The sequence below is a fragment of the Maylandia zebra genome, linkage group LG5 (assembly GCF_041146795.1).
Source record: "Maylandia zebra isolate NMK-2024a linkage group LG5, Mzebra_GT3a, whole genome shotgun sequence".
Classification (NCBI taxonomy): domain Eukaryota; kingdom Metazoa; phylum Chordata; class Actinopteri; order Cichliformes; family Cichlidae; genus Maylandia; species Maylandia zebra.
The window spans coordinates 31,933,573-31,961,284 of NC_135171.1; the positions used below are offsets into that span (position 1 = coordinate 31,933,573).

At 39.6% G+C, this 27,712-nt stretch overlaps 1 protein-coding gene across 4 annotated transcripts; it reads left to right on the forward strand.

Annotated features, from left to right (window-relative positions):
• The first annotated feature begins 574 nt into the window (after window positions 1–574).
• On the forward strand, window positions 575–27,616 carry cpne1 (copine I). Of its 4 annotated transcripts, none has more exons than XM_004547410.6 (16): window positions 595–723; window positions 18,547–18,675; window positions 18,767–18,946; window positions 20,315–20,389; window positions 20,477–20,548; window positions 20,920–21,003; window positions 21,221–21,310; window positions 21,395–21,493; window positions 21,576–21,662; window positions 22,127–22,186; window positions 22,376–22,509; window positions 22,694–22,748; window positions 22,927–22,981; window positions 23,405–23,538; window positions 23,626–23,862; window positions 24,530–27,616. In XM_004547410.6, the coding sequence occupies exons 2-16, from the start codon at window positions 18,547–18,549 to the stop codon at window positions 24,644–24,646; spliced, it is 1,608 nt and encodes a 535-aa protein (XP_004547467.2). In that variant the 5' UTR covers window positions 595–723; the 3' UTR covers window positions 24,647–27,616. The 4 variants fall into 4 exon arrangements, with proteins under 4 accessions (XP_004547464.2, XP_004547465.2, XP_004547467.2 ...); XM_004547409.6 differs by lacking the exon at window positions 595–723 and adding an exon at window positions 17,146–17,458; XM_004547408.3 differs by lacking the exons at window positions 18,547–18,675; window positions 18,767–18,946; window positions 20,315–20,389; ... (10 more) ...; window positions 23,626–23,862; window positions 24,530–27,616 and adding exons at window positions 4,217–4,283; window positions 6,568–10,345 and having other exon boundaries at window positions 593–723.
• The last annotated feature ends 96 nt before the right edge of the window (window positions 27,617–27,712 follow it).

Here is a 27,712-nt window from a genome sequence, read left to right on the forward strand (position 1 = left end):
GTTTGACCATTCCATTATAAGATAAAATAAGATGGATCTTCTTTGCCCTGGAGATCAGAAATTGTCTTTTTTTTATGTAGCAGATAAAATTTCAGTTAAACACCACGAATGTCTGTGACTGTAAAACTCCAAATCTGTCTGTCCACAGACTCTTATGCAATCAGGAGTTTATCAACCAAACATTGCACAGTTACATCTTAGGCCCCTGTATGTATGTATAATCTTTGCAAAAGTCTTGCACCACTCATGTCTTCCCATTTTGCCTCCAGTAAACACCGAAATATACCATACGAATATATGAATTTATCTCTGAAAAATAAAGATAGTCTTACCAAATAATAACTTTCCCATTTGCTAGAACTGTACAACCCCTGTTTTTACCCAACAAAAAATGTATATAATAATATAGTAATTGTATAGTATATTATAAAATATTCGTAATTTTATAATCTACAAAAACAACTTAAGTTGTCAAGAAGAGTGATTAAAGGTGCAGTGGGATAGATAAGGCAAGGTCTACTAAACTACTTAATTCCCCCAGTCGACAGGTGGCGATGTCGCTCAATCAGGATATCCCCAGCTGCGTGTTCTCGCGTCATCACGCCTGTCATCGCGGTGTTTGTGCCGACATTTCGTGCAGTCGTAGCAGCAGCTTGCAGAAGGGAGAAGAAAAGACCCGCGTTCATGAGTTAAACCTCAGTGTGTTTGTTGACAAATTTCTCGGTAAGAACACATCCGCGGCTGCTCGCTAAAAGACGAAATCACAGCGGGAGCCGATGAAAGCACGCAGCCTGCTCGTTGTTCCGCTACACTTCACACACAGACACGCACACATACAAAGCAACCACCCCAGTCAGCTAGGTCGCTAATGAGCATTAGCCTGCTAGGAAGCTAAGCGGTATAATCTACATTCACTCTTATCTGCTGAAAATTTGATAGTTAGCTACGACTGTATAAACTCCACGTAGACTATGAATGCCTGTTAAGCGTAATGACTGTTAGCATAAGAAAAAGTGTAAGCAGACTTTGTGTAAAACGGTGTCTTAACCGTAGCCGCAAGCAGATATATACATTTTTCTATTTTTCACTGAGCGTCAGTTCGTGTTCTTGTCGTGTATTTATTGAGTGGAGTGATGGGCATGGAGGAAGGTTTTGAACGATATTTGCTACGATACAATGCCGTCCGTCACTGCATAGTAGAAACCAGTAAACCCCGGCTTTGGGTAATGACGTTAAGCGTTGAGCCGCGATGTTGTCAGAGAGGATGTTGTTCAAGATGAGGCTGAGTAGTCATGGAGACCATGTGGGGACGTTTCTGATAGCTGTTAACTGATGTGTGGTCTTGGTTTATGAACATCAGCCCTTTTCAGATATGAAATATGCAATCCCAGCTCTCCCCTGTGATCATTATGATTTAATTCAGTCATGATAGAACCGAGAGAGAGCTTCTAAAATATGTAGTATACAGTATACATGCCGTTACACTGTAGCGTTAATATCATGATTTAATATATGCAACATAGGCCAATGCTACATATTTTTGTATAGCCTGAATTTATGACGATGATGCGCCTGTTGTTTTTATGTAATTCCTACAGGTAAGTGCATAGTCAAGATTTAGGTTGTCAACATAAAGAACAGCTTAAAGTGTAAGACTGACTCTAAAGTTATGTCTTTTTCACACTCATTACCAGGGATGCACCAATGTTTTTGTTTATTTGCATTGTTTTTATAATTTTTAAATTATAGAAATAGGTATTTTTTAGAAGTATTTATTAGAAAACATAAGTAAACGCATTGGAATGGTTTGATTCTCTATCCATTATAATGAATTGTGGACAGTTGTGACAGCACTGTTTCACACTTTCTTTAACCAATGTGACACCACAGCAACTGGTAAATCATCTTATTTGCAAATAGGTTAACAACAGGGATGAAAACTTCAGTCAGAAATAGCATTCAATAAGGAAAACTACTTAAGTCCCAGATCTCTGCAGGTAGTTTTGCTTTGCCAACGTTACCTGAAAAAGTTTGCACTGGATTTTTTTTCCACTTCAAGTTGTAGTAGCTAACATTTTTACTTAAGTGTCTCAGACTGGGAAGAGACACAAACATGGTTTTGGTCCCGAGCCTGGATAAAAGGGAGAGTTTTATCAGGATGGGTATTCGGTGTAAATGTCTGCCAAATTATCTGCTGTGATGCCTTCTTGGGAAATAAGTGAGGAGCAGAGTTGCATGTTAAAATATAACAGACAATTGTAATAACAAGGAATTTTTTTTTTCATAAATGTATAATTTGTGACATTTTGAATATATGACTATCATAACTAATCCTCACACAGCAGTATGTAAGATTAATGAGTCAATTTGGCCAAATATATTGGTGCATCCCTTCGTATGGCCTTTCATGTACACTATTAATCAAACATGAGACTTGTATATCAGTGCTTCTAAACATTCACATCAAAGGTGCATGTCTGAAAGGGGCTTTAGTTGAGTTTGTGAATGACTCCCCAGTTGGTCTGTTGGATGCTGAACACAGCAAACAGGAATATTTATCAGTTTCTCCAGTATTAGTGGTTTCTAATTTTGTTCTGTTGGCTCAGTGTGCATTGCGCAGGCCAGTGGAGCTCTGTGCCAGAGATTTTTCTTTATCAGACATTTCTGAAAAAGGAGGGCTCAGGTGTGCTCTGGGCTTCATCCCAGAGGCAGTCTCATTGTCCCATCTGAGACTTGATCTACATGCTGAATGTTGTGAATGGAGAGTTCCTCATTCTTGTTCTTTGGTAGATTATGGTCTTACTTTTTTCATCTTCAATTCCACTCTTTGATTGATGGATTTGACAGCCAGTTATGCGTTCCAGCTTTGAACCAACAAATTAAGACAGTGTGTTTTTCCTTTTGATTCTGAAGTTTCTTTCTTGAAAATCAGTTTCTGGTTTTCTTTGTGTGATTTATCAGCTTCACTGTGTCTCTGTTGTGTTAATACAAGCTGAATGTTTAAACTTGCTTCTGGTTACTCGATTCTTTGACAGTATTTGTTTGTTGCTGTTTCCTCTTCTGCTGTGTTTTATCCTCTTGCTGCTGTTGATGTTGGTAGTGGATGTCTTGAATGAAATTGTTTAAAATCTAGTTTAAAAAAGCAGTGGGTACACTGCTGACGCTGATAATGCTAATGTTAATGTCCAGACTGATTTTGGTGGGTGTGTTGAGTTGTGGGTAGCATCCTGGCATACAAACATGTTCCTCTGCAACTCATTGCTTTGTACTTTCTCCTCTGCTCAGCTGCTGTCTTTGGTGCTGTGCTGGTAATTAGTTGCTGATATTACTTTGGTTTACTTAAAGCTAATGTTGCTCCGGTTGATATGATGCTAATGTTGCTCTGGTTGACGTGATGCTTATGTTGCTCTGGTTTACATATATCTAAATTTGCTTTTGACAAAATGTTGAAAATGTTGCTGTAATTGATAAGTTACTGTTGTTACTTCTGTAATAGTTGTCCCAATGATTTGTGTTAATTGCTGACGATGTGTTGCATATTTGCTGGTTTGGTTTGTTCCGCTTGTTGTGCTCTTTTAAAGCCAGATGCTGAAGTGTTGTCTGCTGGATTTGGTCAACACTGTGATGTTGCCTTCGACCTGTTTGCCAGATCGGTTGGTTTTTTGGGTTGTTGCTTTGACGTTTGGTGGGCATTGCTGAATGTTTTCAGATATTGTTATTATCTATTTGTTGATAATTACATTTTTTCGTAGCTGAAGTCATCATGTTGTTGGTTTACGAAGCCTAAATGTTTTAGTTTAGTGTGATATGTTGTGGGCACTGCTAGTCTTAGTCATGATGAGGTTGAACTTTGGACTGGAGTTCTTCTTTGCTTCTGGCAGTAGTTTTTCTTTTTGCTGTCTCATTATGATGATCTGTTGTTGGAAAAGATTTCCAGTTTTAGTGTCCATGGAGCTTATAGAACAATTTTCGTGTGCTTTTCCGTGATAAGACCAGCTTTTAGTTGTAGGGCTAAACTCTTCCACCACATACTACTTGTGCAATATTCAGCATTTTTTTTTAACTGAGTGAGTGCAAATACTTGAAACTGATAAAGCACATCCTGTCAAAACCTTCTTGAAAATGGCTCAACGTACCATTCTTTTCTGTGAAAGGCTGAATTCATTGATGATGTTTTTAAAAACAGGAATGCTTGTTTCTTTGACCTTTTCACCAGGTTTCAGTATCCTGCAGAAAACCTCTGTCTGTTACAGTGAAACTATACACACAGCTTAGTTGCATTGGTGAGTTGGAAGTTGCATGAGATTTATAAAGGATTACTGTTGCACGAATGATTCCATAGTTGAATAAACAAGCAATATCGCTGTACTGCATGATAGACAACTTAATGAACCTTATTGTTGCAGCCAGTTTATTAGGGCTCAATATTCCAGAGTACCACTGCAAAGACTCAAGGCCTTGATAAACCTTAGACAAACTGGGTTGAATGACACTTCATCATCCGTTTCATCTTAAACAAAAATTAAAACATTTAAAAATTCCCTCTTTGGGCTTCACTGGGTTTCCGCCATAACTTAGTGGCCTTACTAAATGTACCTAAGGCCAGAAAAAGCAGAAAAAGGAGGAGGAAGTATTAACATGGCACTATTCAACCAAAGTAATGAATACTAGGTACACATGAAGATCAAGTACAATAGGCTACACCAGCAGGAGGGCAGGGGGGGGGGGGGAATATAGCCTCAAAATTGTATCACAATATTTTAATCATGATATAGACAAAAAAATGCTGAATGTTTTATTGTGCTTCTTTGGAGGCTGCTAAAGAAACTCCCATTTCAGATAGGTTGGGTAGGGTTCATAAAAACATAGTATTGCTATAGCAGTGATATTGGATAATGACTTTTTTATGTCACTTAAAATGTTATATCAGTATTGTCATGGACAATATGATATGGCACAGACCTACAGTGCACTGAATCACAGTTAATCTTGTATACAGCGATGGATGATTTTTGCCTGCTATAATTAGCGAATGTAATTGGGCAGATATTAGTTGAAAAATAAAGGTGAAATGGTATTAAACATTTTGCTACTTCAGTCCATTTTATTTTAGTATGTTTGTTTTATTTGTTTTAAGAGTGTTCGCACCAAACATGAAAAAAAAAGTCTCACCTTGCGCCAGTACACTTGCTGAGTAGTTTTATGGAATCCACAAATGTTTGGCCATAATGGCCAGTAGGAGAAAAATCACTGCAGTGCTGCCATCATTTCTAAATGTTCACAAGAACATCTTCAAATTTGCTCACTTTTCTCCAAGCTTTTTAGTTTTTTTCCTGTTCGACCATACAGCTCCTTCAATCCACTAACACCAGCATTAAACTGGTCCTCACTTTCTAAATGTTGGTGATGTCAGAAGACGCTAGTCTCTGGGAGAATAGAGAGAAAGATGAATACACGTGGATTTGCCTTAATTTCCATTACCCGCATGAACTTGCATAGACTTTTGTCAAAACTTTGCTTCACATTTGGTGTGAATGCTACACTTTAAAAAAAAAAATTTGTTGACAAATGTTTAAAAACAGAAGGCGTACAAGATACGGTAGCTAGTGTTTAACTAACAGTCATAATTTTAGCTCATAATTAAATAAAATTTAAATAAACACGACCTGAAAATGCAACCATCTTAATGCTTGATACTCAAACACTGGCGGAAACCCTGGACTTCAGATGCTTTTATGCAATCTAGTATTGAAAGTAAAACAAGTTGTGTTAAAGTTTTCTTTTTGTGCACACAATTCACATTGAAGGTATGTTGATACCTGAAAATGCTTGTTGAATGAAACAAAAGCTGTGCTACTTGTCTTTACAAACCAGATAAGCTTTACTGAGGATTAGAATTTGACCTGGCCAGGTGCATGCATGGTTTAGAAGGACAAAAAGATATCACAGATGACAAATGAGTCTCATTTTTGGCATGTAAAAAAAATTTTCAGAATTTTTAAATGTTATATATTTGCAATTCATGACAATTTAGGAGAGAATATACCACATATCATCACAGCGTCAACTTTATCTGGATTGTTTTTTCCCCCTGTCTTTAAGCCTGCCTGAAATTCTTGCTGTTCTTTAAGCACAATTTCTTTGTTCTTGCTATGCACTGTTTTTAACACTTGTCAGTTATTCAATACTAAAGCTATGTTTAAAGCTTAAGATTGTTTTGTGGTCTAGTAAAATATGTTGGGCAGGATTGCTTAATTATCAAAATGAAAGTTTAGCTAACCTATTAAGTGGTTCAGAGAGACTGTTTTAGTTGACAGTTTTGTGCAAATTTTTAAAATTCTTACCTCTATTCCCCAAACCCCTTCCAAAAAACCTTTGGTTTCCAGATGGCAAGACAAAAAGGAGTGCAAGATTGAGAACTTGTTATTATGAAGCGCTTAAAATTGTAAGCACTGCTGGCTATGCAAAAGAGACTCCTATCCAAGTTTACTAGAAAAAAAAAATCTGGAAACGATTGGTCACCCTCTCTCTGCTCTTCATCTGATGGTAGTGTTGCTTTCTCCCCAGGTTTTAGGGCTGTTGTTTAGCAGTCAGTATGGCGGTAGTCATCAGACTGCAGGGTCTGCCCATAGTGGCTGGCACCATGGACATCAGGCACTTCTTCTCTGGCCTCACCATTCCTGATGGGGGAGTGCACATCGTGGGGGGTGAACATGGTGAGGCTTTCATCGTCTTCGCCACAGATGAGGACGCACGGCTGGGCATGATGCGAACAGGTGGGTCCATTAAGGGCTCCAAAGTGTCGCTGTTGCTTAGCAGCAAGACAGAAATGCAGAATATGATTGAACTCAGTCGCCGGAGATTTGAGGCTGGGGCAGGGGCTGTGGAGATTGCTGCACCTACAGCAGGAAATGCCAGTCGTCAAGCAAGTGCTGCCCCTATACCCACAGTACAGTCTGGGGCAGGGGGGAGAAGCGGTAGCCATGGAAATCAGGGTTTTGGTAACACCCCGACTGCAGTGACGGCAGCAAGCTCATCTCAGGAGCCACCAAATAACAAAGCTGCAACCAGCTTGGCCAGCGTGGTGCCCAGCTTCCCCAACAGCTACAGTTCTGCTCCCACAATCACCACAGCACTGGCATCTCTTAATGCAGGACCCCCACCCATCCCTCCACTTCCCAGCATGCCTTCCATGCCTCCTATGCCCACACTCCCTACTATACCAATTCCTCCTCCAGTCTCCTCCCTTCCTCCTGTTCCTACTGTTTCGCCACTGTCCCAAGGACCTCCAGTGCCTCCTATGTCACACCTTCCGCACATGTCCTCTCTACCTCCCTTCAACCCTTCCCTACCTCCCCCAGCTGGACTAGGCTCGGGCCTTCCTCTTGGGACACCCAACCATATGTTATTTAACCCTCTTTCTCCTCTGGCTTCACTTGGCCTTCAAGCCCACATGAAGGCGGCTGCTGCCGTAGCCACTGGGGGAGGAGCTGGCAATCCTGATGAGTTGTTTGTTCTGCTGCAAAACCTCCCATTTTCATGCTCAGAGGTGGAAGTCAGGGAATTTTTTCGGGGTCTGGGGGTTGATGCTGTTCGCCTGATGAGGGATGGACAGGGGCGGCCAACTGGTAGAGCTATGGTCAAGTTCTTCTCACCCCAGGAGAGCTTTGAAGCAGTGAAGCGTGGAGGTGGCATGATGGGCCAAAGATTCATTGAGATCACCCCTGGCTCTGAGCGTCAGTGGGCCAGCCTCAATGATGGGTTGGCAGGCCATGCTCCTCACAACAGCAGCAAATCAAATAGCAGTAATGAGTCACAAGATCTGCAGCACCGCCGTGGTAATGTAGAGGCAGGAGGCAGAGATCAACGAGCAAGGTCGCGATCTCCCCACCGACAGGAGTTCTGTGTGTACCTAAAGGGCCTTCCTTATGAGGCAGACAAAAAACAGATTAAGGAGTTCTTTAAGAATTTGGACATTGTAGAAGACAGTATCTACATTGCCTATGGCCCCAATGGACGAGCCACAGGAGAGGGATTTCTTGAATTCAAATCGGAACAGGACTACAAGGGAGCTCTAGGTGCTCACATGCAGTATATGGGCAGCCGGTTTATTCAGGTTCACCCAATCAGCCGTAAGGGAATGCTAGAAAAGATTGATGCCATCCGCAAGCGTGAAGCAGCACAGGGTGATGGCAAGAACCAGGATGGCTTAAAAACGCCCAGAAATTGCGCCCACATTACCAACATACCTTACAACATCTCCAAGAAGGATGTTCGAGCCTTTCTGGAGGGTGTGGGCATCTATGAGGACACCCTGAAGGTCCTGACAGATAGCCATGGCAACGGTTTAGGACAAGCCATCTTCCAACTGCGAACTGAAGAAGATGCTCGCAAAGCTGAAAGACTGCACCGTCAAAAGCTCAATGGACGGGATGCCTTTGTCCATCTTGTGACCTTTGATCAGATGAAAGAAATTGAAAGAAATCCTCCACCCCAAAATAAGAGGGGCCAACGCAACCAGAACCAGCAGAACCAAAACCACCACCAACAAGCCCAAACAATTCCCCAGCAACCCCAAATCAATCCATTTGCTGGGATTAGTGGTGAGGAGTTTAACTTTCTCAGAAACACTATGGGGAACCTCAACAGCCCCCCATTTGTGACTCCATTTTCAGCTCCAGGAAATGGGCTAGCAGGCCCTCCTCCTCTCCCACCACTGGCTGCGGGATTGGGAGATGTTAATTTGGGCGTGGCTCCCCCACTAGTTGCAGGCCTTCCTGGAGCGCCAATCTTGGAGCCACCTGGCTTTCGTAGTGGAGCTGCAGGAGGGGGTCCATTCAGCCAGGATGGGCTGAGAGGCTTGGTACCCTTTGACAATGCCAACAGAAAAGGAGGTGTGGGAGGACAGAACCGAGGGGGAGGGGCCAACAACAACCAGGGGCGTCCAGGTGGTGGAGTGGTGAGTGCACAGCCAGTGTTCACTCCAGGGGCAGAGGGTCTCCGCAACCAGCCAGCCCCCGCAGGATCCAATAATCCTAGCAGTCAGCGTGGCGCTGCTGGCCCAACAATTGTAAAGCTGCAGAACATGCCATTCACCGTGACAGTGGATGAAATCATGGATTTCTTTTACGGTTACCAGGTGCTGCCTGGCTCAGTCTGCTTACAGTTTAATGAGAAAGGCCTGCCAACTGGAGAGGCCATGGTGGCCTTTCAGAGCCACGAGGAGGCCACTGCTGCAGTTATGGACCTCAATGATCGACCTATTGGAGCACGCAAGGTCAAGATAAGCCTTGGTTAAAGCCCCTACACTGACTGTAGTTAAAATTACCTGGATTAAGTCAAGTTGAAACAAAGCCAGCCTAAACCATACCAGATTTTGGACACAGTTCAGACCTTGCCCTGTGCTGTGACTGTCCCTTTGTGTAGATATTGGCAGGTAAGCCAGATCCCCTGCAGTCTGTGCAGTAGAAAACTATGACTTTGCTCTTTTCTGCAGCTCCTCCACTGACTTTGATAGCACAGTATCATGATTAATATTGCTGTGATTGTAATGATGATGATGCTTATGATGATGATGGGAGGATTTTGGTCCTTTTGTTTTCAAGCTGTTAATGACATCACAGCTTATTTCCAAATCATGTCAACTCATGATGCAGCGAACACACTCAACTGTTTTAGGTTTTTCTGTGTGTCTTTTTTGTTGTTTTTTTGCTATGCTAATATTGCTGTATATGCTTAAATATGCTGCGCTGCTGTGGTTCGATATTAACATGCTCTGTTGCTGTAATTCTCCACATTCCTTGTTGCTGTGGTGAAATCATGATTTTAAAAAAGCTATGTTGCAATGATCAAATGTTGCTTTGGTGAAATGTTGACATGCCCCTTTGCTGTGGAAAACGTATTACTGACTTGAAGTTTTGTGGCCATTGTAAAAGAAAGACACTTGCTATAGTAAATGTTGTCTCAAATCTGTGTTGCAACAGTCCTCTGTTGATACGTGGAGTGTGTGGGATGGACAGATTGCTGACTTCAGTTTTATTTTGTAAAAAGGGGCTGCTGAACTTCTTTAATTTTTCACATTTTTTATCATCTCGCTGTGTTTGAACAATGCCACCCTTTTTCCACAGCACTTGCTCAGTAGATGTTTGGATTGTAGAGCGCTAAGATGAAGTCTGTAGTGTTTTTAGTTTGGTAGCTTTTTGTTGTTTCATAATTGTTTTGGATATTTTCTTCTTTAAGCTTATGTTTGTTTCTCTCTATTGTCAGTGTGAAAAACTTGTATGAACGTATAACCCTATATGATGTGGAGTCCTCTTTACTTTAGCTAATAAAAGGATGTTCCTCACCTGCGATGAGCTCTTTCTGACTGCTCTTCACTGTCTGATGATGGAAATTGACTGAATATGAGTTATTTTTGTAGAAGCGGAATGGAAGACTCGTTTGGACTTGTTTCCAATACAGGTGACCTTTAATATCGACATCTTCAACTCAATATGAATAGGCGTTATTATGGGAAAGAACTTGAACCTATATAGTTATCCGTTCTCTTTTACACAGTAGAGAGATTTTGTGTTTGGGGGGAGGAGGCGTACATGTAATGGTTTTATTTTCTCTGGAGTTGGAAGACAATGTAAAAAAAAAACAAAGGCACAATTTAAAAAGGCTGACGTGAAAGTTTTGCTGTTTGAAACAGTCAGAATAAGATGACTGAATCAATTGAAATGCTTTAGTTTAAACTTTTTTTTAACCATCAGTTGCACACAGAGGTTTGACTATACTGTCACAGTAAATCTCTTTCTGTGGTTAACACTAGACTTTTAACAAAACAAGATCATAGCAACAAAAAAAGGACATCAAGAATTCCTGAAACAAAATAAAACAAAAAAGGTGCTCTTTTGTGCTTATAACTATAAAAGTTGTAAAATAAAACATTTGATGACCTCAAATTACAGAAACAAAAGTCTAGATAGTGAGTATAAAAACGACTGACCAAGAACAGTCGCAGGTCTCACAGTTACCTTTTACGGTAATAGCTCTATGGCATGTTTTGCGAATTACAGCATTGTTTAGCTAGCGAGTCTCATTCCCTTGCTTGTCTGAAACTCCTGCTGTCACCATGTTTTTCCCAGTCTGGTAATATACTCCCTACCCCCCCCCCCCCCCCCCGGCCAGGTGGGTTGGCTGCGGGGGGAATTACATGCAAAATATTGCCATGGTAATTTATACTAGATGGTTATGTTAAGGCCATTTTAACTATTGTATGTGGAAAAAGTCATCATACATAGTATAGTATATTTGATATATCGCCCAACCCTACATGAAACTACCACTACTATGACAGCAAAGACCCAGTAACTGAGTTAAGTACACAATGGGGTTTTTTTCCAGTCCCTAGAATACTTGGTTGAAAACTATTTTTAACCACTTCTGCTGTGATGCTAAAAGGGAAGCTGACTCCCAAGAAAATTTTCATTGGCGTTTTTAAAATGATTGTTTAGCAACAAACCTCTGGAGCACTGTCTAGCATGTTACAGGTGAATTGCGCTACAGTTACTACTACTACTACACTTTCAGCTGTTTTTTTGTTGTTTGTTAGGAATTTAGTTAAATGCTTTCTTAGTGGAATTGTTTATGAAGAGCCTATGCATTCTTGCACAGTTATAGAACTAAAGCACATTGTGTGTACATTGTAGCTGCAGAAAATAGCTGTAGCTTTTTGTGAAAATTTAGGCTTCCCTTAGAAATATGATGGGACATGAAGGCAGAACTTCACTAAACCTTTGTGCCTCAGCAGTATTCATGTTGTCTAATTCTCCACACAAAATAGAGCTCATAATTAAATTCATCCTGAAACCAAGAGTTAAATAATAGCTGACAGGGTAAAACAAACACTAGTCATATATGAACAAGAGGTTTATGATATTCTATGACAGCCTTTGTTGTTCACTGAACTCTTCTCTGAGCAAATTCAAACCAATTTGTGGAAGATCATTTATCCCAAATTACAGGACAGTTTTCAACCAAATCGTCAAAGTTTTGATTTGTCACCTCAGCTGCTCTCATTTTTGTCGATGTGCTTTATTTATTTTTTATTTGCTGCAAACTTAAAATAAAGCTTTTGGATGTATTATCAACTCTGTTGTACTGAGTAGAGGTAGTGGAGAGCATCAGTGGAGGTAGTTTTGTCTGAAGAGGAGTCGTCTGCTATCTGGATATGGTTAACCTCCAAGCAGGTACAACAGCGTTCAACAATATGTGCATGCATTGCTGAACTTTGTGTGAAACTGTGGGAGATAAGCAGGCTGTAATAAAGAGAACTGAAGCACTGTCTTTAAAAAATGGTTGCTGGGAAAGATGACTGTGTCTTTGTTGTGAAGCTGGTGTGTGGAGTGAAGAGAAAATGCAGTGCAAATTAAAGAGAAAATTTTTTTTTCTGACAATTGGTCTGCAAAGGATGCATGTCTGTGCAGTACCTGTGTTTTGGTGGGTGAGTGTGAGGCAGGGGTAAAAATTATCCCAGCGTGACTGCTACTGAGCTGTCAATCATTCAGCTGCTTTCCACCCTCCTGATAAATAGACATCCAGAAGGCAGATCTTGCAGGTGAGTGAAATTTAAAGCACATGAGGAATTTCACATAGTTTATCAACAATACCCTGAAAAGTGCTGGTGCTGCCTGTAGAGCACCAATATCATTAATCCTAGATTAGTTTTCAAGGCCATAATTGTTCAATGATTCAAAAAAATGGAGCAGGTGGCAGGCCTACAGCCTTGAATCACTAGATTGTCTAAATTGCCCAATGTTTGGAAGGCGATACATACTTATGAGCGATGGTAGCTATTAGATGGCTCCTAGCCTGTATAAAGTCCTTGGAAGGTAGTAGAGGGGTTTTTTGTAGCCTGTAAATGGTAGTCTGTAGGCGAGTTAAACCTATGGATGTCAAGCTGTAGATAACTTGTGGTAGATTGAGCTCTTTTAAGATTTTATAGGCACAGGCTCAGGGAGTGGCAGCCATCTGCAAACCTGACCCTGGTTCTGCTGAAGGTTTCTTCCTGTTAAAATTGTTTTTCTTCTCTCTCTTGGCAAGGGCTTGCTCATAGGAGTTTTCTTTGTATTATTGTTTTACAACATAAAACTCTTTGAGGAAACATCTGTTGTGATATCAATAAATTTACACTTGCATAAATAAAACACTATATGACTAAAACTGAATTGATTCAAAGGTAAAGGCTGGCAGTTAAGTGGTGAATAGTAGTTTGTGGATGGTAGCCTATGTAGCATTTCATTTGTAGATGGCAACTAGTACAAGGTAGCATGTGGATAGGAAGTAATTTTTGGTGGATAGTAGCCTATATATGGTAACCTTTTGATCATAAGAGCACTGGAAGGTAGCTGGTAGCATTTAGACTTTAAGTTATAGGAAGTGTATGGTATGTAATAGCTTTCTAAAAGGGTACCTATAGAAGGTAAATCATGCCTAGCAATGCCCCGTGGATAGAAGTCTATATAGTACTTACTATGTAACGGAGGAAGAATAGAACATGATTTCAGGTAAATGGTAGTGTTTTGGCAAGCTTTTGGTAAGCTGTTGATGATTATATAGGGTTGATGGTGCCCTCTAGATTATATTGTTTTGGATAGTAGTAGCCTGTGGATGGAACAACGGCTTACAAATGGTAGCCAATATAGTGACTTATGGATAGAAAGTGGTTGTTGTTAAATGGCTGAAAATGGTTAACTTTTGATGGCTTTTTAAGGTGGATGCCGTTCTATAGAATATGCTATGTCAATGGTAGATAGAGGAATGTGTATAATAACATAGTGTTTGATTTTTGGTACAGTACAAATGTAGATGGTTGCCTGTGGACAGAAAGTAAGTGCTGGTTGACAATATTCTGTCAAAGGTAGATAGTATACTGTCAAAGGTAGTCTGTGGTTAGTAAGTGATTGTTGGTAGCCAATAGATTACAGGTGTCCAACTCCAGGGTCGGTGCAGGTTTTAAATGTGTCCTTGATCCATCACAGCTGATTTTAATGGCTAAATTACCTCCCTAACATGTCTCGAAGTGCTCCAGAAGCCTGGTAATGAACTTATCATTTGAATCAGGTGTGTTGAAACAGGGTGACATTGAAAACCTGCAGGACACTGGCACTCGAGGCCTGGAGTTCAACACCCTTGCAATAGATGGTGCAGAAGGTGGGCTATGTAAACTGTGGTTGGTTGTAAAAGGTAAAGGGTATTGCTGATGCCAGAGGCTTCTGGCCAGTAACCAACACATGATAGATGTGGATTGAATGTGATTGTTAGATGATGGTGCTCTGCAGATAGCATTGTCTAGATGGCAAATAGTGCTCTGTGAATGGTATTCTATTAGTAACAGTTACCTGTTGGAGGCCTATAGATGGTGTAGAAGGTAGATGTATGCGTTGGAATGCAAATTGAGCCACGGCAATATATAGATGGTCATGTATAGACATTACAGAATATTTTACCTGTTGTTCATAGTTAGCAACTGGTAGATGGGTTTTTATATGCAATTTATATAATATATAGCGGTATTAGATGGCGGAGATTGGAAGACTGGCATTTTCTGATAAAGTTGCCGCCTATTTAGCATTATTTTGGTAATGATTTGAAAATCAGTTGAAAATAAATGACTAGTAACATTAACCCAAATATACAATAGTTTTACAACATAAAATAATTTAAAAAAATGTAAACACATGCAGCTAAGTAAATGCAAAATTCACAAAATAATTGTAGGTAGGCAACCTGACCTAGTGATGTTGGATGAACAAATAAGTAATTTAATATATATATATATTATAATTAAGTAGAAAACGATATACTACCTTCTTTATCCTTGAATGAGAAGTGGTGTATAAAGAATGGGGAGGAGTCCACTTGTGGAAATGGAGGAAATTGTGCGAAAGATTATTGACTGGACTGATCACGTATTATTTTTTTCTTTTTAAGGCATATGAAACACTTACATATGCCTACAAAGTTTGAGCATTTTCTTAATGCCACTTCTAGATTCCTTGCTGCTTCAACTTTAATAATAATAATGTTGAAATATTAGTATTTGTTAATTAGTAAGTCTTTCATCATATGGATTTTACAGAAATGCAAATTAATGACCCAAATATGAACAAAACAAAGAAACAACATTTTTATTGTATAGAATCATGCAGTGAGTCTAACAATATAATAAATGTACATGAAGCTAAATTAACACCTAAGTACACTAAGGTAATGTTAAAACTGATATCTATCTATATCTAGATAGATATACAGATAGATATGGAGGAAAAGGGGTAATCTGAGCCCTGTGGGTTCTTGCAGATGCTGTTTTTTCTCAACTTTTTTGGTCTTGCATGAGGTCATGATAAACTAGCAAGTGCATATGCTTTTCCAACTTAGACAGTTGGCGTGAGTTTCAGGGTTATTTATTTTTGATGAGCATAACATAAAATTAGGGCTAAAGAAGAATAATATAATGTTTAATGTATAATGTTTAGCTTAAGGTTCCTGTTACATTATTATAGCATGGATTGGGTGCAAACTTATTCCAGCTCTTTTTTGAGGCTGCATCTTACTCAAACCATGGAGTATGCTACTTTCAACATATTTCCTCACAATTAAGTCCCAAAGATTTTTATTTATTTTTATTTTTAAGAAAAGGGTGTGAGTAGTTTTCAGGGAAAGAGATCCTTACAGAATGAGAATCACTGAAGCAGGAGCTCTGTTTGTTTATGCATGTGAGATCTGCACGGTAAATAAAACAACAATACTCTCCCCTACCCTCTCTCCCTCCGTACTGCATTTATCTGTTTGTGCTTTTCCTGGTGTGTTTCTGTGTTGCTTTTCAGACTGCACTGTGGTTCTACTGCGAAGGATGAATAAAATGAAACCATATTGTTCTCTGTGGGGAGGGTGACTCATGCTGTGTGCAGTTTGTTCTGTTTCCTCTCTGCTCTGACTGTTGTTCAGTCTATTTGGTCTCTTCTTCTGATCACCACAGTACATCTGCTTCATCATTCATTCATTTAACTGCAGCTACAATAGCACTTCCGGCCCAAGTATGTGATCTTCAATATAAAAGCACTAAAACGTTTAAGTCTTAAAGCACATGATCTTTTTTCCCTCAAACATCAAGTCAGATGAAGAAAAAAACAAAAACAATAGCACCCTCCCCCAACACACATTATCTTTCTTATAGCTTCGTTACAAAAGAGCAACGGGAATTCTACTTTGGAGGACATAAAAATGAGGTTGAAAGCTTTAAATAGATATTAATAAAATATTTTTCTATTAGGTCAGTTTTGAAGTGAAATTTGGAAAAAATAAATCTTCAATTGGAAATGCATACATAAATCTCCAAATATTGCTACATCTCTGTAGCAATATTACCACCCTCGTAAACATGCTGGACTTTAGCAAAAACAATACACATATTAGGATGGATTGTTCAGCCATGATAATTTAAACTAAAATTAGGTGGACTGAATATTATCTCTGATGGGATGCAGTCATGATCATTTATAAATTACTTGTACGATTTATAATCCTCAAGGATTATGAATTGTGTTAAAGTGTGTAACACTGTTAAACATTTTTGCATTATTGCACTGGGATATGCTTTAATCCTTACCATATCTTTAAGTCTTGTTGTGCTTGTGTTTGGAAGTAAAGCTTTAATTATGCAAGATCTCAGGGACTCTGGACGTTTTTCTCTCTGTCCTGTCATCGTTGTGTTTGGGGTTATCAGCTTTGGTTTGTTGTTGGTGCAGTAATCTTTGGAATAGTTTCCCCGTTTGCTGCAGCAGCTTAATTCCGAGGCGGGTGTAATAATAATATCTTCAGGCTATGCTAAGGTTTAAACGAGGTGGTATGATTTCTTTTCTGTTGTTCTTGTCTCTGTACCAACATTACTACTAATATAATTATTAATTACTCAACAATGTGTATTATACCTGGTCGGCTGTAGTGTGATTGGAAAGTTAAATGAGTGGGAGGATTGATTGCGTTTGGCGTTATTGAGCTTTTATTGTGAAGGAGTCTACAGGACATGTGAAAGGTAGTAACGTCACCGTACTCTTGTTCGGGATCAGAGGGCGTTACTGACGGTTGTTTTGGCCAATCAGGAGTCGAGTACGCAACCGCATGTTCAATCAGAGAATAGTTAGCCTGGCCACCACCCTCCCGTGACATCGAAGGCTTTCGAGCAACGACAAACGGAGTTATTTTCGTCTCAGTTACTCAAGGCTTGTATTGTGTGGCGTGTATTTTACTAGAAATCCTGATAAACTGGTCAGATAACGTTTAGTGAGCTCTTTAGTGTGTTTAACAGAAAAAACAGGGAGTAGTTTCCGTTCGCGGGTTGTGGGAGTGGCTGTACACCGCCCTTGGTTTTTATTCCTGTTTGAAGGGGATAAAATATAACGGATCCAATAAGGTGATTTTTAGCATTTATGATGGCATAATTCTCTTTAAATGTGTGCTTGTGCGAGAGTGTGTGAACTTCGTGTGTTGGAGAATTGTGCTGGTGTAACTGGTTTTACAGGTCAAGTCAAATCTCCATTCAATCTCATGCTGATGTTGCCTTTAAGGGGCTGCTACTCCTCAAGTTCGTGCGGGTGGTGCCTTTACCTGCTTCTGCTCCTTTTGTTGATTTAGTTTGTAATGAAAACGGCATATCAGGTGGCAGATGGTGCGAATATGTCACATGAGTTGTTATAGAAGAGCCTGGCTGACTTTATGGCTGCTGATAAAGACGATACCGCCACATTTCCTCTGTTTATTGAGTGTCTGAGACCGGTGGCCTCTTTTGAATGTGGAAAAGATAAATGAATTCAGTCATCAGAGATATGCTGTCTTACATTTGGGCTGTTTTATGACTCTGTGGTGCAGGAAGTTGCAGAACACAAAACTGAGATCTTGCCAAACTTCATTTAAATTCTGCAGCTGTTTGTGGTTAAAGAGTGATTGCATTTGTGGTGTTTTTGAGCTGCTGTTTCATTTGGGGACATCTTAGGGAACTCTGCTGAAAGTTTCCGGTTTTGAGTGGCATACCAATAAAGAGGTTTTGGCTTGCTACCAAAAGGAAACTTATCAGGATTGCAATATAAAATAATTTGTTTTTATTTTTAATCAATATGATTAAAGTATATATTAATGTATAATGAGTTGACCAAAAGTGACACAGCACTTAGGTTATATGAGGTAACTGACTCACTTCCTGGACCAGGTGGTTGCTTGCAAAGACCCAGTATGGTTAAAAAAAAATCCTGTTACCAACGCGTGTTTTTGTTTAACTAATGTACAGGAGCAGGAGATGAGAAGAGTATGATAGTGATTAGATGTTGTGTTTATATTGATCTGTAGCGGCTATAACTATAGGGTACTATAACTGCTGTAAAGACACACATTTCTACTCTTGAATGACTATTTTAACGTTACAGCTGTCACTGTAAGCTATGCTGATATTGAACTCTTAAGTTCTGAAATATGCTGATTTTAATTTCTTTTCTGCTCCTCCTTCAGATGGCAGACTGTGTCAGCAAGGTGGAGCTGAGTGTCTCCTGTGCTAACCTGCTGGATAAAGATGTGGGGTCAAAGTCTGATCCTCTGTGTGTCCTGCTGGAGAGCACTGGAGGAGATAAGTGGGCTGAGGTAATATGACAGTCACGCTTCAGAACAGAGCTTTGTTTGGCTTCAGACTTCATTCTAATGTGAGAATCCTGTTGGTGTTTCTCTGCGTCAGTTGGGCCGCACTGAGCGTCTGAAGAACAACTCCAGCCCGTCCTTCAGTCAGCGTCTCCGACTGGATTTTCACTTCGAGAAAGTTCAGAACCTGAAGCTGGGTGTCTACGACATCGACAACTCCAGCTCTGACCTTGGTGATGATGACTACCTGGGAGGGGTGGAGATCACACTTGGCCAGGTACACACCGAATGTTACTTTCAATACCAGATTTATTAGAATCTATTTTTCAGTAGACTAAGGTTCAGCTCTTCAAAATGCAGTCAAGCTTATTTTTTTGTTTGTTTTTGTGTCCCAACTGTTGTAGGTTAGAATTGTAACTTTCAGTCTGTTGCTTTCTCCAGTTTCCCAAGAGGAAGCAGGAGAAATGTATACAATAGGATGGACATATATATAAAAAAGAGAAATATATACAAAAATAAGAGAAAGGCACACATTAGAGTACAAGTTGCAAAGTGCTTGGGAGTAGTGCAAAAGAAGACAGACTTGGTCTGAATATAGTGTGTTTGCGAGCGGCCTGAGTGATGGGGGTCGCTCAGATTAGTGGGGTGGGTGGGCAAGGGTGGGGTACTTTTTATAAAGTTTATACATTTTTCATAAATGTATGTGACATCAATCATATAACACAAGTTTCACTATAAAGTTACTGAAATAAGTAGATGCACTTTCTTTATTGAAAGTGGAATTGTAACTCATTAACTTTCATTAAAACTTTTGTTGGCAACGTGTCAGAAACTAGCTTAAATGCAAAATATGCTGAATATGACCAAGAAATAAACAATTTGAGATGCAGGAAATGTTTCACGGTTTTTAATTAGTGTGCAAAGTTGTTGCAAATAAATTTTCTTTTAACTAACATAATGATTCACGATCAGCTGTTCCAGTCTTACAATGTGTAGATCATAGGTGTCAAACTCTGAGCTGGCCTACTGGTATTATACAGCTAATATATATATTGTTTAGTATTAAGCTTTGCTTGTTCCATATTCAGTTTTTCAGCAAAACGTGTTTTAGTCCATAAGAAAAGATTCATTCTTATATCTGGAGGAATAAATATATTTCAATAAATATTAACGTTAGCCCGCGACTTTGTTCCAGTTTTGAATTTTGGCCCACTGTGTATTTGAGTTTGACACCCCTAGTGTAGATTATTCAATGCAGATTATTCTGCAGTTTTCCAATGTAATGCTGGCGCCCTCTAGTGGTGTCATTGAACCATAACGAGCTATGCTGTCTGTGCTGCAGCTGATTGGCTGTTTTTAATTCTGAAATGGCGTTTTTGTTGTTGTTGTTGTTGTTGTTGTTTTTTTTTAAACTTACAGATTCAGGTTGAGTCTACTGGTTTGAGGCATGCAAGCTGATATAAGATTATAATCTGATATCCATTAAAATGTTCAACAACACTTTATTTTTGTTAGGCAAGAAACTAAAAAGTTCCTCTGAGGTCAACATTGCCCTCTGCTGGACAAACTGTGTTATGCAAATTCAGGTTTGGGAGCTGGCTGTCAATGATTAAGCTGCAAACATTACCTTCTCTGTGTGTTTCAGATAGTTTCCAGCAAAACTGTGACCAGACCTCTGCAGCTGAAGAAGGGCAAACCTGCTGGGAAGGGAACCATCACTGTATGTAGAGTATCGCTGTACTGAGAATAAAACAAGATTATGATGACTGTGACTTTAACATAAGTGTGTGTGTTTCTGTGTGTGTAGATCACAGCAGAGGAGATAAAGGACAACAGAGCCATTGAGTTGGAGTGGGAGGCTAAAAACCTTGACAAGAAGGTATCTTCTACTTCCTACTTTATTTAATTCTTAATTATTACTCACTGAGGTTTGATCTCATGAACAGCTGCTCTGAATGGCTGATGGTGTTTCTTGATACTCCCCATCGGTCTTATTTTTCCTCACCTTTGTGCTTAAAAACATAATTTAAGTGTATTTTTTAGCTTTTTAATTTTGAGCTTTTCTTAGACTCTCATTTTTATTACAAAGAGTTTGGTAATGTGTACTGAATTTTCCTTTTATATATCTGAGCCACTGATGACATGCAGCTATATCAGAGTATGTGTGTTGCTTTCTAATCTACCCTCACAGCTTAGTAAAATGCATCGCCAATAAATGAGATTGCAGCATGCTGTCCTCCGTTTGTTTAGGATACGTTTGGGAAGTCTGATCCATTCCTGGAGTTTTTTAGACAGGGAGATGATGGAAAATGGCAGCTGGTCCACAGGACAGAGGTAAACACACATGCACACACCTTATTTCATGTGAGAGATGGCTGTTAATTGCTACGATCCTTCTCAAACTCTTTCTTGTTGCTGAAATACAAAATATTTAAACATCTAACACTCTTAGCTTATCATGTGGAAAAACTACAAAAGCACAAACAGAAAATTATGGTGAAGATGACTGAGATGAGGACTGTTTCTGTGTATTTGTGTTTTCTGTTTGTAGGTTGTGAAGAACAATCTGAATCCAACCTGGAAGAAGTTCACCATCCCTCTGCAGACTCTCTGCTACAGCGACCTTGAAAGACCTCTGAAGGTTCCACCAATTAGAATCCACCTCAGTTCATGACAGCCAATCAAATGTGTAACTGTTCCATTAAATCCTGTCCTTCCTTTGCAGGTGGATTGTTCTGATTACGACAGTGATGGATCTCATGATCTGATTGGTTCTTTCACCACTAAAGTCTCCGATATGCAGAAAACAGCACACGGCTCACCGGTGAGTCCAGCGATGATAAGACACGTGACGTATTTTAGTTTGCTGCTGAGAGGTTATTGAGCTGTGCCGTGTTGTTCTCCAGGTGCAATTTGACTGCATCCATCCCGAGAAACAGAAGAAGAAGAAGAGCTACAAGAACTCTGGAGTTGTCTCTGTCAAGAGCTGCAAGGTAAAGACTACGTGACACAGGGTTCTCTTCAAGGGGTTTACTTTTTTAAAATTTTCAACTTTATTTAAATGGGAATTCCTTTAAAGTTAAAATCTCACTTTTGTTTAATGGGGACCTGCCCAAGAAAGTACACATTACATGGTTATTAACATTATAAAATCAAGTAAATCAAAAACATATATCAGATAAAAATAAACAAATGAGAAAACGATGTGCATAAAGTTCAGCTTAGGGATACTAATTCTACTCTTCCTCTACAGTTACTGTGTAAACCACTGTCAGACAGACTGAACAGATTCCTCCTCTCTTGAGCTGAAGTTTCTATTCATTGAGTTTTCTTGAACTGTTCACTGCTAATCAGAGCTCTGTCAGCTTGGCTTGTTGGTGACTATTGCCGTGACGGAAGTGAATCTTTAGTAAAGATGCATGCATCGAAACATGTTTGATTCTCTGTTTGTGTGCAGCTGATCACTCAGTACACCTTCCTGGACTATGTGATGGGTGGCTGCCAGATCAACTTCACCGTATGTCAACGCCAGCTCACATGCACACATTTTAAGTGGTGTAATTTATCTAACCAAGCTCAGTAACTCAAAGGGTGGCTTATCTTTGTCATTTGACTTTTCAGCTACTGATCACAACTTATCAATCAACTTGAGCAGTTGAAAAAGAAGTTAATAAACTAACGCAGTAATTTTATGTGAACGCTTTAGGTTGGGATTGACTTCACTGGCTCTAATGGTGATCCTCGCTCACCCAACTCTCTCCACTATATGAGTGCAGATGGGCTGAACCAGTACCTGTCTGCTCTGTGGTCTGTGGGCCACGTGGTCCAGGACTATGACACGTCAGTACTCATTCACTCAAACTACACCCAAACAACTTCACATCTCCAACCTGAGCCTTAAACTCTAAACTCTGCAGCCTTCTAAGCTCTTGTTCTGCTCTCCTGACTGCACTCTAACCTCTGGTGAAATGAAAATGTTTCTGATCTTTATGTCTAACAGTCATTATTTTGTTTCCTCTTTCAGCGATAAACTCTTCCCAGCGTTCGGTTTTGGAGCCAAATTACCTCCAGACTACCAGGTCAGCTCTCTAACCGACCAATCACAAAGCCTGTTTCTTTAGTTTCTATTTGTTTCTGAAGTGAGAGATCATTAATTCCCTGAGGTGTAAAAATTATTTTGTAATTTTCTGATTTGATTTCGTTGATCTAAATCAGTTATGTCCGGTTTACTAAACCGTTCTACTGTTGATCCTACAGGCGGCACACCACGAATTCGCCCTCAACTTCAACCCAACTAACCCTTACTGCCAAGGTACACACACATTTACTGTACCTCAAAAGTGATATGATTTACTAGATTATTCCATTTAAAAAACAGGTGAAGGAAGAATTAATTAAAATTTTATTTAAGATAGTTTAGCTGTTATTTGACAAAAAAAAAAAGATTGTACCCTTAGTCATGAGTTTTAACATCTTATTATGTATCAATAAAGATGTGATTTGATGAGCATTAGAATGGGTTTTTCCAAAGGTAGCTGCATGGGAAGAGATCTCTCTCACTAACATCTGATGCACACACAGTCATTTTGTTTTGAAGCAGACCTGAAAAGTGACAGAAACCGCTCAGTTCAAACAGGAGAAACATGGTTACCCTTAGTAGGCATCCAAGGAGGGAAGAGTTAACAGATTTTCTTTTTAAAGTTTGGTTTTTCTGCTTTGCTGCTGCCACTCTTAGGCATCCAGGGGATTGTTGAAGCCTACAGGATGGTTTTGCCTCAGATCAGGCTCTCTGGACCAACAAACTTCTCCCCCATCATCAACCACGTTGCCTCCATTGCTGCCGGTGCCGCACAGGCTAATGCTGCCGCTGTGAGTGAACTCATAACAACTAAAGCTTAAGACAATTAGCCTGAAATACACAGTCTAACTTTGACATGTATCTTCTTGTCTCTGCAGCAATACTTTGTCCTGCTGATCCTCACTGATGGCGAGATCACTGACTTTGACCAGACGAGGGACGCCATCGTTCGGGCATCAAGACTCCCCATGTCAATCATTATTGTGGGGGTAGGACCAGCTGACTTTAAGGCCATGGAGCTTCTGGATGGAGATGACGGTGTGCTTAGGTCAACAACTGGAGAATCAGTCGCCAGAGACATTGTCCAGTTCGTGCCGTACAGACAGTTTGCAGATGTAAGTGTGATGCATAAGAAGACTAAAAGAAAGTTCAGGCTCAGTTACAAAGGACTCATTCCTGTGGCCCATCATTTTAATATTTTAATTCTTTAGTTATAAATTTAATATTATTCCAACTTTTATGACAACTATTATGCTGAAAACCTGAAAGATAAACAGAAACATTACTTCTCATGCCGACACGGCACAAAGCAGATTTTTAGATGCTTTCCACTAAAACAGTGCAGTCACTGTGCCTAAATAGGCAAATATAGACAGAATTTAGGTGGATTCTTGCTTGAATTTAATGAAATGCAAGGACATTATTTTTTTACATCTTCCTCCAGAATGACAACTTTTCTCATCCAGTTTTGTTTTATACTGACGGCTGACCCCTCCCTCCAACTACCCTGCTGGATTTACCTGTGTACTTTTATAGATGAAGGGATATTTCTTTCATAGAAATGATGATAAGTCTCTACATTCAATTCATGCAACCACTCTCCTCAGAGGGCACAAAACAAAAATGCATCAACAACAGAAAATATTTTCTTAATTTAAAACCTGTTCAGGTCTAAAATAATATACTCTAAATGTTAACCTGTCTCTGGGGGTGAAGTCATTTCTGTGCATGGACTCTGTGGTGTTGGAGGAAATCATTAACAACGTCTCTCTCTTTTTCCAGGCTCCTCAGGCTGCTCTGGCTCAGTCTGTGCTCGCTGAGGTTCCCAATCAGCTGGTCTCTTATTTTAAAACGAGAGGGCTGGATCCACCAAAATCTCAGGCTGCTGCTAAATCCTAAACATTCCGCATGCCCTAAAGCCCACCCTCACATTCCCCAAAACCGAAGGCCCACCCTCATGTCATTCCAACCCACCGCTAGACCACATGCCCCCACTCGGCCTTCAGCCACAAAGTTGACCACTCTTCAAGGACCACGCTGATGTGTTAGCCAATTGCAGAACAGCACTCAGCTGTTAGCCAATCAGGATGCCACAGGAAAACATCCCAGTTTTGTTTACTCCATTTAAGAATGTCTTTGTTTCCAGATCTTTGTCTTCTATAGGTGGAATGATAATCTTAGAATAGAAATGGCAGATTATTTATTCCTTCTGCTGCTTCCACAGTATCTATGCAGATCACATGTTTGTTAGCATGTGTTTGAATAACAAAGAGCCACACACACACACACACACAGGAGAAAAAGTGTCTTGTTTTTGTTCCACATGTATTCTAACAGAAGAAGAAAGTTACTGACAGAGGAGATGTGATCTCTAAAATCTGCACAGATGTCTGGGTTTTCTCATTCGTTTAAATGTAGTTTTATCACAGCAGCCCCTAGTGGACATGAGTGGCACTGCAGCTCCTGGTTCCTCAGCTCTGTGTGTGTGTTGCTCTGATTAGCTTTTTTTTTTTAAATGTGCCAATACCTTGCACTTTGCTGGAAGATTATATTACAAATGATATATAGCTTTACACCTACCGCCTTACTATAGACTTTAATGCTGCCTTATAGTGTAGCCTTAGTTTAGCTTCTTTCTTGCTACTTGAGCCTGGATGTTTCTGTATAGCTCTCTTGTGCTGCTGGTTGTTAATGCTGCCATTTTGGCTCCCAGAGCTCCATTTTGCACATTATGTCAGTAACGTTTGCAGGTTACTAGTAAATCTGAACGTCTGCAACTGCAATCAATTGATTGAAATAGAGTCGAGGTTGGACATTAAAGATAATATAATGTGTGCTTTATAAGAAAGCAATTAGTATCAAACATAATGTGCAAAGTGAAGTCAAAGTTTAGAACAATGACAGTAAAGTGCCTTTTTGAATGAACCTGAAAACTTTTCATCCTGGGAGCCAAAATGGCCACCTGTGCTGCACAGTGACATCACTGCTCTATTTGGATCCTATGCAAATAAGATGTTATTGAAGTTGGAAAAAAATTGTTTCCAAAGCAAACACGAACACTTTAAAACATGAATTTGTATTCAAGCTTGAACTCCATATCACAGCAACATGTCCAGGCTTTGAAGGATTAATGCCAAGGAAAACATGAGATGCAGAAGTAAGCAATTAATAATCAAACTAAGCTTTTATGTAACTGAAACGCAGTGAAGTCGTAAAACAGCAAGCATTGTGGACACTTTAAGAAACCTCAAGATAAACATGGCTCCTACAGCCTGGGATGCTGGGATTTAAAACGTGTCAAAATATGTTTACAGCATAGTCACATTTAATTTTGTTATAAAATACTGTTACCACAGCTTCAGCTGTAAAGACTTCTAAACAGTTATTAGATGTTGTGCCTTTTTTGTTTTTTAAAAGATTAGCTAGAGAAAATGCAGGAAAGGAAGGAGGAAAAATGGGAAAAAGAAGTGCTTGGTTAAACTGAAACGCTCGACTTTGTGGTCGGTGTCTTGACCTCCAAACTCATGGCAAGATTGAGCTTTTTTTACTCATGTCACATCATCACTTTTGCAAACGAAAAGAAGAAAAGTGACATCAACGTTCGCTTTTCACAGCTAATTTTAGGTCAATTTCTTGTACTCTGTATTGATTGTATTTTTATTTTAACTTGAGCCAAGATTTCTTGTTTCAGTCTCATGAAAGTGCTGGTTTGATTTTCTTCAATTAAAACTCTGAGAGATCAGATCTCCAGGGGAAAAGGTCAGGCAAAAGTGATCAAACACGTTGTTTTATCTATTTTTAATTGAAACTGTATTTCACCATGAATATGGGTGATAGAAAGCCACCTCTTCTGCACAGCGTCCTGATAGACTCGCAGGAAGTGAATCCTCTGCTAATTTTGTCACAGAAGTTCAGAGATCAGCTGAATGGGATAAACTGATTCTTATTAAAACACCATCTCCCTTGTTTTGCTTTACTGTTTGCCAAAATCCTTTTCCTTGCAGAACTGACTATAATTGTCACAGCAGCGCACACAACTACTGTATTAACAGCTGTGATCAGTTCAACAGAAAGATCCGTATCATTTAAATACATTTTTAACAACGGCAAAATTTTTATTTATTTTTTTTAAAGTTCCACGTATTGGACAAAATTTGGGCGAAAAGTCAGTTTGTGTTTTGTTTTCTTTAAATTTCTTTTCTTCATCTCATGATCTGCGCTATGCCAAGCCTTTAGGTCGGGAGCTGCTGGTTTATTTCTGCTGTGGCAAAGGGGTTAGGGTTAGTCTTAGAAACAGGTCTGCAGTGTTTGAATCTTCTGCAAACAGAACATTCTAAACTGTTGTAGAAAAAGATAATAAAATCAGAACAATAGTGATTTCATTTTGGTTGTTTTGGGGTTTTTTGTACCAAACATTAGTAGATTCAGTAGAAAGCTTTTTTTCTTACAGGTTGTTTTTCACCTTCACCCTCACCTGGTGCTTCTAAAGAAAGGGAAACTTCTGTTTTCACATGTTGAATACTGAAATATATTTTTGTTCTAGTAAAACATATTTTAGGAGTCAATTGTTGATCATATTGATTGGTCACATGGTGCAGTCATCTCACAAACCCACAGTATCAACAAATTAAGCTTAAGATTAGGTATTAATAATGATAAAGCACTACATCTCCCATAGTATTCCCACACTGCTGCAGGCTGTGATTAGAATAGTTTGTGGAGCCACAGCATAATGTGACTAGCAGCTCCACTGCTTGTTCGGCTAACTACTATCGACTTACCTGTGTAACTAAACCAGTATAACCAATAATAAACCTGTCTGTGAAGAATGCTTTTCTCAAGATGGTAATAAAAACTGGGAAATGGAAAGCGTGGTGGTTTTTGTGTTTCATTGGAAGAGCTGCTGCTGTTCTTGTAAAAACGTCATTTTCTTCTTATCTTTACTTACTGAGAGAAGGACGACTG